This window comes from Mobula birostris, chromosome 2 (genome assembly GCF_030028105.1).
Source record: "Mobula birostris isolate sMobBir1 chromosome 2, sMobBir1.hap1, whole genome shotgun sequence".
NCBI classification, from domain to species: Eukaryota; Metazoa; Chordata; class Chondrichthyes; order Myliobatiformes; family Myliobatidae; genus Mobula; species Mobula birostris.
In genome coordinates this window covers 155770765-155788226 of record NC_092371.1, presented here as the reverse complement: position 1 = coordinate 155788226, position 17462 = coordinate 155770765, and the positions used below count along the sequence as shown (strand labels likewise).

The window sequence follows — 17462 nt, the reverse complement described above, 5'->3', positions numbered from 1 at the left end:
GGGCAATGAACAGTAGCTGTTTCGGGCCAAGACCCTCCATCAGGACTGAAAACTTTTCCCCTTACCAGAGGTGAATAAAACTGTAGGATATAGATATAAAGTAAGGAATTAGAGATTTAGAGAGAATCTCAGGGGACCTTTTCCCATACAGAGAGTAGCAAGTGCTGGGATGCATTTGTGCTGGGGAAATGGTCTGTTTCCATGCTGTAGGATTACATGATTTTCTGTCAGAGAAAAAAAAAATTTAAAGCTTCCTTGAAGAAGTGCAACCACCTCAGTGGAACCTGAGCACTTCTGATCGAGGTGGAGACAGAGCATTCCGTGAAGTACTCAGGCCAGATACTAAGAGCACACAGAAGCCCTGTGTGAGTGGCAGAAGAAGCCCATCACATGCTACCATCTGCCCACCTCATCTGACAACTCCAGTTCCATCTGTGCAAGAATTTGCTGTTCCTAGAACTACTTTGGATCCAAAGGGATTACCTGGGAAGAAGATTATATCGAAAGAAAATGAGCTGTGTAATTTCTCTCTTTTTTTTATCTCTATGACATTAGCTGTGCTTATCAAGGTAGCTGGGCGTGGTTCCTGTTAATAAGCTGATATAACAGACAGCAGCTGGAAGCACCCAGCAAAATGGCTACTAATTTGTATCCCTTACTATGTAGTATTCTTATCACATCGATATCTTCAGTAACAGCCTGAATTTGTGGAATTTGCTTCAATAAGTATTTTGATGGATGGATTTCCAGAGTCAGGGAAGGTGGTACACCTCGTCACTAGAGCAGCAGTTTGCTGCCACCCCCTGGTTGTTAAGAGTCTCGTTCCTTGTGTTGCACTTTGTACCATAGCTGAAGAACTTGACAGATGGTGCATTTCTATTTTCTATGTTTTCTGGAGTGATAAGGCAGAGTAAAGCAACATCCTCTTTGTTTGAAAGAGTGTGGCAAATTCAGTTTTTCTAAGCAACACTGAATTTGTGCACCATGCTTATGTCACAACACAAAATGTACAGCAATGCCATAACTCTTCTGGAATTAAAATCTGATTATGTTCAATGGGTTCACTTTATTCTTGCATTATTTTAGCACATCTTATTCTTCATGTAATATTACTCTCAAATTCTTTCTGATCTCTGCCAATCTATCCTTATTGTAACTTTGCTGTAAGGTTAAGGAGGTTTGGCATGTCATCAAACACTCTGACAGTCTTCTACAGAGGTACTGTTAAAAATATCCTGACTGGTTGCATCATGGCGTGAAGCAGCAATTCAAATATGCAGGAATGAAAGAAGTTCAAGGAGCAGTGGACTGCTCAGTATATCACGGGCACATCAAAAGTATCTCCAAGAGATGTTACCTCAAGAAAGCAGCATCAGTAGTTAGAGATTCCCATCATCCACACATGTCATCTTTTCACAGCGATCTTCAGGCATGAGGTACAGAAGTCTGAAGTCCTATATCAACAAGTTCAAGAACAGCTCCTTCCCTTCAACCGTTTCGATCCTAAAACAAACTGCACAACCCTAATCACTACCCCAGTGAAGCAACACGTTGACCCTTATGCACTACAATTTATCTAGTTTCTTTTGTTGAAATTATTTTGTTTCCTGTATAATTTATGTTTGTTTCAGAATCAGGATTTTCACTGACATATGTTGTGAAATGTATCATTTTGTGGCAGCAGTACAGTGCAAGACATAAAATAAGACAAACTTTAAGTCACCATTTACAATAAGTAAATAATGCAAAAGAGAAATAGCGAGTTAGTGAATGTTGTGTATATGATACTATGTGCCTTTGCTGTTGCAAGTTTTAGTTTCATATCTACTTGTGCATATGAAAATAAACTTGATTTGACTTGGAACTATGCACTCCGGAAGCTTATGTACTGTTCCAATCCTGGAGCAGTTTGCTGCACCTATCATAGTTATCATACCTCAGTTGCCACACTATATAGACAGATGACTCATGAGAACCTCTGAACAATGACTTCTCACTATATGGTTCCCTGGATATGCATGGAATTGTAAGAAGAGCAATGAAAGGAACAATATTAAAAATCACAGAAACAGCCATTACTCTCTTCAAATTGATTTTTTTGTACCTGGGCCTATGGCAAGAGTCTGCAAAACTCCTCTACAAACTTGCAATAATTAGATCAAGAGCTACAGAAATTAATTTTTAGCTACCAGGCCAGCAAATAATGTTACAAAGTATCTTCTTCTTTCTGTCTCTCTTTTTTGTCATTCCCTTTCTCCCTTTCTCTGACTCTGCCCTAATTTGTTTGGCTCCCACGCTTTACTTGGTCCACTCAGCTTCTTTCCCTCTAACTTTCTCTACACTCTTTTCTCCATTTCCATTTTCCCCTTTTATACACAATAGAGAGTCACTGAATGGTTCTTTAGTTGGTCTATTTCTTTCCCATTCTAGTACCAAATGTATTAAACAGTAAGGCCCAGATTCGTCATTTTCTCAAAGTTCAACATACGTTTGCAATAAATATGATCATTATCATGGTAGTGTAGCAGCATGATAGTGTCGCGGCATGAAGGTGTCGCGGTAGATAGTGTAGTGTCATAATAGCATAGCAGCATGAAAGGGTAGCGGCACGATGGTGTAGCGGCACGATGGTGTAGCGGCACGACGGTGTAGCGGTAGATGGTGTAGCAACATGATGGTGTAGCGGTAGATGGTGTAGCGGTAGATGGTGTAGTGGCATGATAATGTAGTGGCATGATGGTCTAGCGGCACGATGGTCTAGCGGCACGATGGTCTAGTGGCACGATGGTCTAGTGGCACGATGGTGTAGTGACATGATGGTGTAGCGGCACGATGGTCTAGTGGCATGATGGTGTAGTGGCATGATGGTCTAGTGGCATGATGGTGTAGTGGCATGATGGTCTGGTGGCATGATAGTGTAGCGGTAGATGGTGTAGCGACACGATGGTCTAGCGGCACGGTGGTCTAGCGGCACGATGGTCTAGTGGCACGATGGTGTAGTGACACGATGGTGTAGTGGCATGATGGTGTAGCGGTAGATGGTGTAGTGACACGATGGTCTAGCGGCACGATGGTCTAGTGGCATGATGGTGTAGTGACACCACTGTAGCTTAGATGCTAGAGCAATTTTATTACAGCTCAGGGTACTGGAGTTCAGAGTTCAGTTCTGGCACTGTCTCCAAGGAGTTTGCACATTCTCCCATGACCGTGTGGGTTTCCTCTGGGTGCTCCAATTTCCACCCACAGTCCAAAGATGTACGTTAATAGGTTAATTGATTGTTGTATATTGTCCTGTAATTAAGCTAGGGTTAATAGGCGGGTTGTTGGACAGCACAGCTCGCTAGTCTGGAAGGGCCTATATCTCTAAATAAAAATAAATAAGTTTAAGAAAATAATATTTTTTTTCCCTAGCAAGTAGCTAATCAGAAAAGTCTGCTGAAATTTAGATTTCAGTACACCTGGACACAATGAATCTATCTCCATTGAATATCCAATTGAAGTTGTAAGCTGACAGTTTATCAGATGAATATTTACCATTGTTACCCAATTGTTTTTCACATTACATCATCTGTATTCTGCACAAATACTATTCAGCACTGTGCTGGTCAATTAGCAAAGAGGAGAAATGGACAGGTTGGCCTGGAAACTTCTGTACAACAATGCTGCAGACTGGCATTGTAACAGGTTACTCACAATGATCGGTTTGGTTGTAAGCCCAGTGCAAATAGGAGGAAATGACAGAATGGTTTACTTTCTGAAGTTGGAAATAAAAACAAAGTACCTGTACTGGAAATATTAAACAGGACTATGTAGCAGTTGCAGAAAGAGGAACAGATTAATATTAAGTATTTTTATTGATTTTTTATTGTCACCTGTACCAAAATAAAGTGAAAGCTTGCCCTGCATACTGTTCATACAGATCAATTCATTACACAGTGAATTGAGGTAGAACAAGGTAAAGCAATAAGAACAACAATGTAGAATTAAGTGTAAAATCTATGAGAGAAAGTGTAGTGCAGGTAAGCAATAAAGTGCAGGATCATAATCATAGAGAATGAGTTAAAGAATCCATCTTATTGTACAAAAAGTCCCAACAAGAGTCTGATAACAGCAGGATAAATGCTGTGCTTGTGCTGGGAGATACATGCTTTCAGGCTTTTATATCTTCTGCCCAGTGGGAGAGGGGAGAAGAGAGAATATTTCAATTCAAAAACACTTTATCAGAACTATAAATGCTGATGATGAATGTTGTTTTGATCTACTCGGTTAGACAATGTTGTTCTGTTGCTCCACTGTTCCGCTGTTTTAAAAATGCTCTAAATATAAACCAGGAAATTATAAACTAGTGAGCCTGAGATATGTAAGTATTTGGATAGACATGGACTGATTTAGGATACTCAGCATGGCTTCGTGTGTGGTAGGTAATGTCTAATCAATCTGATAGAGTTTTTCAAGGAAGTGACCGGGAAAGTAGATGAAGGCAAGGCAATAAATGTACTTTAGTAAGGCACTTAACAAGGTCCTACATGGGAGAGAGGTCACAAACTTTCAGTCACTCAGCATTCAGGTAGTAAATTGGATTAGATATTGGCTTTGTGGGAGAACTCAGAGAGTGGTAGTAGAGGGTTGCTTCTCTGTCTGGAGGCCTGTGACTGCTGGTATGCCACAGGGATTGGTGCTGGGTCCTTTGTTGTTTGTCATCCATATCAATGATCTGGATGATAATGTGGTAACTACATCAGCAGATTTGTGGATGACGCCAAGATTGGGGGTGTAGTGGACGGTGAGGAAGACTATAACGGCTTGCAGAGGGATCTGCATCAGCTGGAAAAATAGGCTGGAAAATGGCTGATGGAATCTAATGCAGACAATTGTGAGACCTTGCACTTCATTAGGACTAATCAGAGTAGATCTTGCGCAGTGAATACAGGTCCAGATTTCGTTGAAAGTAGCATCACAGGTAGATAGGGTCGTAAAGAAAGTTCTTGGCACATTGGCCTTCATAAATCAGTGTATTGAGTGCAGGAGATGGGATGTTATGTTGGAATTGCATAAGGAGTTGGTGAGGCCTAATTTGGAGTATTTGATCACCTACCTACAGAAAAGATGTAAACAAGGTTAAAAGAGTACAGAGAAAATTTACAAGGATGTTGCGGGATCTGAGTTATAAGGAAAAATTGAATACGTTAGGACTGTGTTCTTTAGAATGTAGAAGGTTGAGAAGAGATTTGATAGAGGTATACAAAAATATGAGAGGTATAGATAGAGTAAATGCAAGCAGGCTTTTTCACTAAGGCTGGGTGGGACTACAACCAAAGGTCATGGGTTAAGGGTGAAAGGTGAGAAGTTAAAGAGGAACATGAGGGGAAACTTCTTCACTCAGAGGGTTGTGAGAGTGTGGAATAAGCTGCCAGCACAAGTGGTCCAACTGAGCTTGATTATAACATTTAAGAGAAGTTTGGATAGGTACATCGATAGTAGGGGTATGGAGGGCTAGGTCCCGTTGCAGGGTGGTGAGAGCAGGCAGTCTAAATGATTTCAACATCAATGAAGTGGGCCAGAGGTTCTGTTTCTGTGCTGTGCTTCTCTGTGAACTCTATAACTGTAAGTACCGATAGCCATGTTTTACAGGGTTCCAGAGGAGATCCTGGGCACTCAGGGAAGGACGGAACAAAAGGAGTGAAAGGAGAACCTGTAAGAGTTTTTGAGTTGATCAAACACCTTCAATTGCTTTGCACCATTACTCTATATGTGATAAAATATTTGCACTGCTTAACATTAACTTCTGCATTTTGTTTGCTCTTAGGGGCAAGGCCCAGGTGGGGAAAAGGGAGAGAAAGGATCAAAGGTATGTATTTCATCATATGTAATCTTCAGAAAGCCAGGTAACTGTAGTGGAGGGCACAAGCCATCTGTTGAGGAAGCTCTGGCTTCGTAACCAGCTGCGGTTGATGTTCCAGATTGTTAGTGTTCCTATCAGGCGATTTACACAAGTCTGTGGATGGAATGAGCAGTGGTCTCCTAGTCCTACCATTGTACGAAGTGACATTCACAGGTACAACATTATGCAGGCAGAAAGGAAAAGAACCACAGGTAGAGCAGGAGATATATAGGGGAAGCGAAATGAAAATGCCAAGTGTTTAGCTTATTGTGATGGTTGAACTCTAACCTGCTGGCTGCACGATCTGCAGAGCACCTCTGTCAGGCAGGTATGTTATGCAGGACTAGATGTTAATAACCCTTATGTGCACTCCTGAGACATGCTGCCTAGACTCTGTGGGGTGGCCAAGTGAGTGGTGGCATCTTCTGGGTTATCAAGTGGGTGCCCTCTTTTGTCAGTGTTTCACTAATGGGCCCACGACACCTCCAGAGGGTTCATCAGTGAATCCTGACATCCCGGGCTCACCTCCTAGATGCCTTTCACTCACTTGGAGGCCCAGATGGAACCCTTTCTCTTCATCCAGAGCCACTGACTACTCTTTTCAGCAGCTCTGGAGAGGTCTTTGACTGCTTGTCGGTGTGTCTTCCCTCGCACTCCCAACTCCCGGAGTAGCCTTGATGTTGATGTGGCTACAAATCCTCTGCAGCCTACTTCGACCAGTCGGACCCTCACTTTCCAGCCACATTGTTGCGCATCGGCATATCTCAGCTTCTTGCGCTTGTAGGCCTCCTCCACTGCATCTTCCCAGGGCACTGTAAGCTCGATGATGTAAATGAGATGGAGTGAGGCCGACCATAGCACAGGGTCTGGTCTGAGGTTGGTTTCCGTGATTTCAATTGGGAAGCAGAGCCTCTGGCCTAAGTCTGCCACCATCTTCCAATCACGTGCCCCGCCTAGCCGCCCGATGTCTGGTCTCAGTGTATCGAGTCTGGCTTGACCCTCACCTTCCCAGACAAATGCTGTTAACGGCCAGCGGGATATGTCAGACATGCGAATATAAGGATGAAAATTGATGTCATAGCAATGCTGATTGAAACATTCATGAGATGAGTTTTAAAGATGGTCATAAAACCATGCTGACATCTTAAGAATCTCTCTTACTCAATGATCTGTCCAATAGGATTATTTTCTAAACAATACAAGATAAATGTCAGGATTAATATCTCAAATAGAGCCTTCAAGATGATAAAATTCTGCAAAATTTCTCTTCAACTTAAGAATTCCAAGGATGTCAATCAGGAGTTTGTCAATATGCCCTGACAAATGGCACATCTCCCACAGAGTATTTGATCATCTGTTTCTATTATTCTTTTAAGTTTTAATCAGATTCTTAGACAGAGTTGCTTTTTAAAACTGCAGATTAATGGAGCATTATTTGGTTTTGATGTGGATTGTGAGTGGTAGGGCTAGGGGAGGAAGGGATGAAGTTTCACTAGGGTTAATCTTGCAGATTTTCTCTCTGATTCTTCAATTCCCTTGGGTGTGTAGAAAGCCTACAGCAGTCTGAGCTATGCCTTGCTTTATTGGCAAAGACAATCTCAATGGCTGAATGACCCGCTCTTATTTCAAGGTTGCTAACATCGTAGAGACGCTTCTGAGCATAAATCAGAGTAACCTAGCTGAAGCAGCTGCCAGCTTAGTACAAAACAAGAAAGCAGCTGTTACACTGGGCAAATTGAAGATGTCTCCATTCCTTCTTCCCCACTGCCCAAATACCATGCAAAAGATTACCACTTTTCACTAATGTCTTATTTTTCAGGGTGACCCTGGATTGATGGGACCCCCTGGACCACCAGGACTGGTAATTTATTTTCACATACTGTTCATAGGATATATTGAAGGAATTTTAAACTATCTTTCAGTGGAAAGCATTGCTGCCCAAAATACCAGAAGAATGTTTAATTGTTTAAAGGGACAGTGCCTGCAAGTCAAGTGCCCGGGTCAGACTTTTATTGCAGTGATAGGATGCTGCTATTCTTACCATAGTGCCAGGATGGCTCAGTGGAAAAAAAATGGTGCCTTCAGGTGTTATCCATTTGGATTGTGCTCATGGTGCTCACTCAAATACATGCTGGAAGGTTAACTGGTGACAGCAAACTACCTCTAGTGTTGGTTGTTAACAGGGGAATCGGGGAGAACTTGTGCAAGAGTTATAGGAAAATAAGAAAGTAAATGGGACTCCTGCAAATCCTCTGAGAGACAGTATAGACATGTTGAGATGAAGGACCTACTTCTGTGTTAAAAGGAATTATGACGATCAGAATGTATCACTTGTAAATGGCAATAAGGTTGTAAAGGAGCTCCTTCATTGAACCTTTCATCGTTTCCTATGGAAGGAAACTGGAATAGAAGATGGCAGGCACCTTGTTAACTTGTGTTGAGTTAAAGCTTTTCATGTTGTGGTGCTGCTCTTCGACACTGAAGCCCTAATAAGGAAATTTTGTTCAGCTGCTCACTGACTGGTGCTGAACAGTGACTGAGGATGGTTCTATGCTGGATTCAGATGTCTCTGCTGTCATTTTCCAAAACCTAAACTATCTCACATACTCATCAATTCTTCCTGATTCTCCTGTCACCAACCTATACTGAGGGCAATTTGCAGCATACGTTTTTATGTAAGAGGAAACCAGAATACCAAGTGCTAAATATAACTTTTTAGCGTCACAGAGAAATAAATTTGCAATAAGTAGACATCCCTTTTAAAGAGATCACAGAAGAAGAATGGCTTCTTCGCACTGAGACCTCTTTCCACTGCTTTTTACCAGGAGATGTTAATTGGCAACTAGTCTGAAGCCCATGTGAATGTCTGGTTGTACATTACATACGAGGTAGATTGCATGAACTTGCGTGCATGAAGATGGAAACCTTCTCTCCCTCACTAATGTAACCTATAGCCAAACATCCAAAGGGAAGCTGTCACCTTACTAGTTCAGTGATTCTTGTGTGCAATGGTCTGCTGATTGTCAGTAATACTGCATTACCTTTACATTTAGAACATATTAGAGAAACCCCCTTCTTAAATTTCGAGAGACGATCTGGAGTCAGATGGGCTCTGTGCAGAATTTTGAGTTGCAATGCTTTAGTTCTATTACAAACTGAAATTTTCTTTGCATTATCACAGATGTCTTCCCAAGTTTCAGCTGTAATTTCTGCTCCCAGCTCTCCCTCCCAAACCTTTCCCAGCTGCTCAGCCTCTCCACAAGAACATTCCCTCAGGGTGCTGTATAAACTTCTAATGAAGGCTTCACCCTTAGAACTAAACACCCTCTTTTCTATGTCAGAACTATAGAAATTAGTTAACAATGATGTTTTTTTCCGTATATAATCTCTTATCTGAAAGAAACGAAAAAGATCCTTGCTGGTTATACTGAATTTCTGTACTATTTGACTAAAAGACATTATCGTTTCTTCATCAAACAAGTCTCCTAGATTGAAAATACCCTTAGAAATCCAATGTTTAAATCTAGGATCCAGTATGCCAGGCTGAAAATGTGGACTGCCAGTTATTGGAGTGAAAGGTGATATTTTCGCTGCGTTGCCCTCAGTTTGTCGCACCGCCCTCCAAGCCCTGACTGTATTAATTGTTACTGGATTGTGACAATATTCCCTAACTAGTTTCATCTTATTGATGAAAAGAAAATTAATAAGAGGGCATTTTGTTTGTGAAGCTTCAATGTCCAGCCAAATTGAAGCGGGGTCCCTGCAAACCCAGTCAACCATATAAGATAAAAAGGAATTTAATTGATATTTTTGATGGCTGGGAAGTCCAGACCCCCTAGACTACTAGGAAGCTGTAACTTAGACATTTTAATACAGGGTCTGTTTTTGTTCCAAATGAAAGAACCAAACCAGCCATTTATTTTTTTAAATGTTTGTTGGGTGAAAATGACTAGAATCATTCATATTAGGTAGAGCAGACGAGGAAGAATGTTCATTTTGAGCAAGGATATTCGGCCAAGCCAAGAAATGGGAAGAGTGCTCCATCGTTCAAGGTCCTGTTTGATTTTGTCAAATAACTGTGTAAAGTTAGCTTTGAACAATTGATCAAATGTAGGTTTGAATGTAAAGGTAATATTGGAACCCTCACCCATTGCTTTTGGACTTGTCCTAAACTTAAGGCATACTGGAGTGATATTTTGGGTGAAATGGAAAAGGTTCTGAAGATGGAGCTTGAACTGGACCCATTATCTTTTCTCTTAGGCCTACCCAGCAGTCGTATTATTAATGCACATCAGAAAAAACTTTTTAACATCCTGACTTTTTGTGCGAGGAAGAACATTTTACTTTGTTGGATAGCCGATAAGGCCCCTGGACTTCCTGGTTAGCGTAAATTAGTCATGGAATTCATTCCTTCGGACTTTTTAACATGTATGGTACACTTAAAAACGAATAGGTTTCATAAAACATGGCAACCTTTTCTACAATATGTAGATGTAAACCTGTCTGCTATACTAATAAGTGCTTTTGTTTAGGATGCAGTGGTGATGTCTATACTTTGATGGAAGCATTCTAATAGCTGATATCTGTGAGGGGAAGAAATGTTAATGTACCTGGAAATTGAAAGATTTGTTATGCTGAGCAAATAAATAAATAAATAATCCTGCATTAAACATATCAATACATCAGTTCAAGCACTGTGAACAATAAATTATTTTGTTAAATTGTGACATGATGGTTTGGTTTATCTAGAATCCTCAGGCATTTTTAAAAGAAAGATTTCTTCCATGCTATGCCATCCCTTAACTGTTCGCTTCAGGAAAGCAGTTTGCACAGGGAGATTTATTACATTTTGTTGAGTATCTATTGATGAACGCACTTTCTAATGCATGGACAGAACCTGAGTGGGCAAATCATCTAACCTCAGCAAATTAACCTTAGAGCCTTGTAGTACAGTGGATTCTGGTTAATCAGGACTGGTACATTTTGGCCCAGTTAAGTGGCTGCCCCAAATAGCTGAAGTTTCATGGGAATAGTTAAAATCCATAGAAAAGATAAACTGAGTAACAAATTATATATTTAACTGATATACAAAACAAATTAGAAAGAATGTTACATAAAACTATGTATTGGTTTCTCATAGTTATCAATGGAGGAATTCATACAGTGTACACCTCCATATTCTTTTGATTGACTCTAAATGAACAAAATCAGCACAGACATCTATAGCAGATAATAAACTGCCTTCACACAATGCTGTCAACGATTGCATCCTCCAAATCTTCATTTGCATTGTCATATTCAAGATGATTGTTGATACCTTCAAATTCTTTGTAGTTCCTAACTTATTGAAGTAGTAACATCACTTCATTTTCACTCCCAGCTGTTTCTGGCATCTCCAAACTTGAAACTTCAGTTAGCAAAACAGTTCTGAATTGTCTTAATGCTTATTTCTCGCCAACTATCAGCGACAAAAATCAGTGCTTTTTGAAGACAAACAAACACAATTAATGCTATTTAAAAACAGTTTGCTCTAAGCATGGTGTAGTTTCTACCTTCCGCACAAGTGAATGCGACTAGCATGAGTTAGAAACCGTTTGACAATAATCTCCTGCCCTTGCCCCAATTAAGTGGCATAGTATCCCAAATAAATGAAGGGAATCCCAGAAATTTCCTTGATTAGTTTTTGTTATTTAAAAGTTGCCCCAAATGAACGGCTACCATGATTAACCAATGGCCCAATTAACCAGAATCCATTGCATTGAAGACTTCCTGAATCCAAACCACAGAATTCTACAATTAAACCTTAGCTTTTTACTTGTCTTTACAGCTCATTTCTGAGTATGTCCAAGAGACTTGATTATATCTCTGTGCTCTGCAGTGGCTTGAAATTATTATTGACCAGTATGTGAACAGCATTGACAATGTGTGATAGCAGCATTCATTTAAAGGAACAAAAACCAAACATTTATATTCTTATATAAATAAGGTATATTTTTGTTGCTGGTACAGTGAAGCAATATGTTTGTGAAGAGCTTTGCATGGCAAGACCATACACTACCATGTTGAAGTAGATAAATATAGCCCAGGGAGAAAGCACTAAAACATAAATAACGGAGAGACAGGTGTGGTGGTCGATTGCTATAAGTACGGGAAGAAGAGCAAGAAAAGGAGAATGGAGAAAACAATTATACTGAAAGAATCTGAACAAACTTAATTAACAGCTCTCAAAGAATGTATTTTGTTTCAGGGATTGGCTTCAGGATACTCCTTGCAGCAGTATGGAATTGCCGTAAGTTTTCTTATTTCTAAGCTTTCTCACAACCTTTGCTTACTAACTGAAAGGGCTAGATTATGGATCAAAGCTTCCAAGATGCAGGACAATGTTACATCAGAAGTTAAAGAGGAAGGGGTGCATGAATTTGGATTACAGGGGGGCAATATGTTCTACCGCAGGGTTTGGTGCTGTGCCTCCTGCTGTTCGTTATTTATATAATTGACTTGAGTGCGAAGTAGATGACGTGGTTAGTATGATTGTAGATGACACTAAAATTGGTAGTGTCATGGACAATGGAGAAGGATATCTAAATTTATAACAGGATCTAGTATCAACTGGACGTGTAGGAAATGAAATGGAAGATGAAATTTAACTTGGCTAAGTGTAACATGATGCACTTGGGAAGTTAATACAGTGCAAGACATGCATAGTGAATAGCAGGGCCCTGGGGAGTGTTGGAGGACAGAAAGATTTAGCAGTTCTTTGGATGGGATATTGAATACAAGTGCTGGGATGTCACATTACAGATCTGCAAGATGTTGCTGAGATCACACTCACCACCTTGCACAAAGGATGTGGTTAAGCTAGAAAGCTTGAAGAAAAGGTTCAGAAGGATATTGCCAGGAATGGATGGCTTCGATTTTAAAGAGAACCTAGGCAGAAACTATTTTTTTCTGGAATAAAGGGTTCTGGAAGATGATTTTATAGAAGTTGATAAAATTATAGACAAGGCAGATAATCACAGTCTCTTTCCCAGGGTAAGGGAGTCCTAGAGGAATAGGTTTAACACGAGGAATTCTGCAGATGCTGGAAATTCAAGCAACACACATCAAAGTTGCTGGTGAACGCAGCAGGCCAGGCAGCATCTCTAGGAAGAGGTACAGTCGACGTTTCGGGCCAAGAACCTTCGTCAGGACTAACTGAAGGAAGAGCTGGTAGGAGATTTGAAAGTGGGAGGGGGTGGGGGAGATCCAAAATGACAGGAGAAGACAGGAGGGGGAGGAATGGAGCCAAGAGCTGGATAGGTGGATAGTACTCTACTTCATCTTTTGAAGCCACAATCAGGTTGGAAGAACAACACCTTATATTCCGTCTGTGTAGCCTCCAACCTGATGGCATGAACACTGACTTCTCTAACTTCTACTAGTGCCCCACCGCCCCCTCGTACCCCATCCGTTATTTATTTATATACACACATTCTTTCTCTCTCTCTCTCCTTTTTCTCCCTCTGTCCCTCTGACTATACCCCTTGCCCATCCTCTGGGTTTTCCCCCCACCCCCTTTTCCCTCTCCCTGGGCCTCCTGTCCCATGATCCTCTCGTATCCCCTTTGCCAATCATCTGTCCAGCTCTTGGCTCCATCCCTCCCCCTCCTGTCTTCTCCTATCATTTTGGATCTCCCCCTCCCCCTCCCACTTTCAAATCTCCTACCAGCTCTTCCTTCAGTTAGTCCTGACAAGGGGTCTCGGCCCGAAACGTCGACTGTACCTCTTCCTAGAGATGCTGTCTGGCCTGCTGCGTTCACCGGCAACTTTGATGTGTGTTGCAGGAATAGGTTTAAAGTGAGATGATGAAGACTTAAAGAAGACTAAAGGGGCAATGTGAGCGATGGGTACATTGAACAAGTTGCAGAAGAGTTGGTAGATGCAGGTACAATTACAACATTTAAAAGGCAGTTAGACTGGATAGGTACAGTTTGGAGGCAATTGGGACTAACTCAGGTAGGTCATTATGTCAGCATGGATGAGTTGGTGTGAATGACCTGTTTCCGTGCTGTATAACTCTATGACTCTATGAGCCAGTCATAAGCACAGGAAGAAATTAATCAACCAGTGACAGTCAGTGCACAAAATTTCTGCACTATCTCCTGATTTTTCACTCCTAACATGACATGTCAAACTCAGAGATACATAAACTATTATTTTGTTTAAAGTCTCTCCCACAAAAGGCAAGTTTTTGGAAAGAAAGATTGCATCTTTGAGGAACTGAAGTAGTCATTTAGATGCTGAACATTAGATCTACTGTCATTCAGGTAGAGTGTGGCTTTTAATATATCAGTATTAATATAATAAGACATGGACCCAGTGTCCATGGAGTACAATTTACTGAATCATAACTGTTTGCAAGTATAGTTGTATGCAAAATACCAGTCTGCCCAGCTAATAACTTTTATAGCGAGAGCTGTAAATCATTCTTTGACTCACACTGGCTTTTAGTAGAAGTTGTCCTGCAGAGTTCTGTTTCCCAAGTGACTGGTTTATTCTATTTGAACAGAGTCGACCAAATGTCCACAAAGTAATGCTGTGAATGGAATGCTCTATCTTTCTTATGAAAAATCCAGAATGGATCACCAAAACATTTTATATTGTGCACCACGTTGCCAAATGTGTGCATTATTTTCTGCAAGATACTTCATCAACTTACATTCTAAACTTGCCCAATCCAGTAAAGCATCGAATGGTATTTCACAAGAGCATGAATCAGGGAAGTTGATACCAAATCATACTAGACATTAGGGTGGATGCCCAGTTGTGTGGTTTGAGGTAGAGTTTAAATGAAAATAGAGAGGGAGATAAGAAGGCAAAGGCAGGGCTACTAATAGTGGGATGAAGAAAGTGGAGGATGGGCAAATGGCTATCACTGAATGATTGCAGAGTTCTTTGAGGAAATTCCTACACATACTACTGTACTGGGCATACACACTATCTGCCACTTTCTAGTAGTTCAAATATCAATGAATTGCTAGATACTTTACCACTGTCACTAAGTTACCAATAACAATCAGGAGCTTATCTGCATTTATTAATCTTACAAAGCAAGATTAATCTCCCTCTGCAATTGGATCCTTGACTTCCTATCCGGAAGACCACAATCTGTGCAGATTGGTGATAATATCTCCTCCTCACTGGCAATCACTCTGGCGTACCTCAGGGATGTGTGCTTAGCCCACTGCTCTACACTCTCTATACCCATGACTGGGTGGCTAGGTATAGCTCAAATACCATCTATAAATTTGCTGATGATACAACTATTGTTGGTAGAATTTCAGATGAAGATAAAAGGTGCACAAAAGCAAGATATACCAGCTAGTTGAGTAGTGTCGCAGCAATGACCTTGCACTCAATGTCAATAAGACGAAAGAGCTGATTGTGGACTTCAGGAAGGGCAAGACAAGTGAAGAGAGTGAGCAATTTCAAGTTCCTGGGTGTCAGTATCACTGAGGATCTAACCTGGTCCCAACATATCGATGCAGCTATAAAGAAGGGAAGACAGCAGCTTTATTTCATTAGTAGTTTGAAGAGATTTGGTTTGTCAACTAAAGCACTTGAAAACTTCTATAGATGTATTGTGGAGAGCATTCTGACAGGCTGCATCACTGTCTGGTGGTGGGAGTGGGGGAGTGCTACTGTACAGGACCAAAAGAAGCTACTGTGTAGAAAGTCATAAAATTAGTCAGCTCCATCTTGTGTACTAGCCTCCATAGTTCCCAAGACACCTTCAAGGAACAGTGCCTTAGGGAAGCATCGTCCATTATTAAGGACCCCCAAGACCCAGTACATGCCCTCTTCTCATTGTTACCATCAGAAAAGAGGTATAGAAGCCTGAAGGTGCACACTCAGCGATTCAGGAACAGCTTCTACCCCTCTGCATACAAATCCTAAATGGACATTGAACCCATGAACACCACCTCACTTTTTTTACATATATATTATTTCTGTTTTTGCACTGTTTTTGATCTATTCGATATACATATACATACTTACTGCGATTGATTAATTGATTTTTCCTTTCTATATTATCATGTATTGCATTGAACTGTTGCTGCTAAGTAAACAAATTTCACAACACATGCCAGCGATAATAAACCTGATTCTGATTCTAATGATAAACTGGAATATTCCTGCCAGAATATTCCTGTTCATTCCTTATTTTAAGCTATTTACAGGGTCTTTGTTCTGAAGTTTCATCTTGAGCAATTGATTTTACTAACATTAAATAATAGGAATATGGTTTTAATGGGAATGTCTAAAGTGCAGCATGCAGAGAATTAAGAGATGACAAAATCATTTATTCTTTGTTTTTAATCCAAGGGAGATATGGTAGTTTAAAAAAATCTGAGTAGTTCATGCATTGTGCCACACAAGCAGCCACAAGTTCACTTTCAATGGAGGTGCTTATCACATATTTTGTATTCATGAAGTAAATCAATTTTTATTTGTTTCAAATGGATTAAATTAGACCGAAGGGCAATAAGGGCAAACATGGAGCTCCGGTGTTTATGTTTTATTCTTTAAAAGAAATCAATCCATTTTGTCTTTGAAGTGAATCTGCAGTAAACATTAATCTTAGTTAGAACAGCTGAAGGGTATGCAGTGCAGTGTGTTCTCTTCAGCTCTTGGAAAGAGGTATTAGGAAGTCCCAAACCTGCTTCCACAGAGCACACCAATTATTTTTCTTTTCGAAGTATTTATCCAATTTGCCTGGTTGAAAAGCCTAGAGATGGAGAGGATGTTTCCTATAATTGGGCGAATCTAGGATCAGAGAGCACAGCCTCAGAATACAGATACGTCTCTTTAGAACAGAGAGGAGGAGTTTGTTTAGCGAGATGGTGGTGAATCTGTGGAGTGCATTGTTACAGACAGCTATGAAGATGAAGTCATTGGGTACTTTTAAAGCGGGGGATGACTGGTTCTTAATTAGTAAGGGTGTCAAAGATTACAGGAAGAAGGCAGGAGGATGGGGGTGAGAGGGATAATGAGCCAGCCATGATGGAATAACTGAGCAGACTCAGTGGACCAAATGGCCTAACTCTGTCTCTGAGGGAGTTTGGTGAGCTTTGGTATGGAGTGTGTGTCCGAGAGGCCTGGAGACCTGGAGGCCTGGAGACGGTATGCGAGCCCATGATCCATTTCTTTGCTTCCCTCTGATTGAGGCATCAAGCAAGTTGATGACGATGAGAGTGGAGGACAGGCGGGTGTTTGGGGCTGTCTTGCTGTGTTTGACCAGTCCTCCTATCCTTCTCGCTAGATGCTGTCCGAGAAAAGTGCAGAAATTTTGGGATCCACATTACCAGGATTGATCGATGAGGCTGTGGACTCATTTTGGGGGACTTGGAGGTTCATGTTGCATGTGTTCTTGGAATCTGGTTTCAGTGGTTTGTGGGCTGGGGTACTTCGGCAAAGAGTGGCCCTGTGGTCTGCATTGGCTAGCGGTGAGGCGCTGGACTGAAATGAACTCAACTGAATACTACCGGCTCCTGGTCTAATGTTTGATATTCCATGTGTTGTTCGTTCACTTTTTGCCATTT

At 41.0% G+C, this 17462-nt stretch overlaps 1 protein-coding gene across 2 annotated transcripts in view; it reads left to right on the top strand.

Annotated features, from left to right (window-relative positions):
• Nucleotides 1-17462, top strand: part of col19a1 (collagen type XIX alpha 1 chain) — a 374732-nt gene that overhangs the window by 221740 nt on the left and 135530 nt on the right. For both annotated transcript variants that reach the window (XM_072250470.1, XM_072250475.1), the window contains exons 22-25: nucleotides 5632-5694; nucleotides 5807-5848; nucleotides 7701-7742; nucleotides 12129-12170. In XM_072250470.1, the coding sequence (XP_072106571.1) occupies nucleotides 5632-5694; nucleotides 5807-5848; nucleotides 7701-7742; nucleotides 12129-12170 (189 nt within the window). The remainder of the gene's footprint in view (nucleotides 1-5631; nucleotides 5695-5806; nucleotides 5849-7700; nucleotides 7743-12128; nucleotides 12171-17462) is intronic.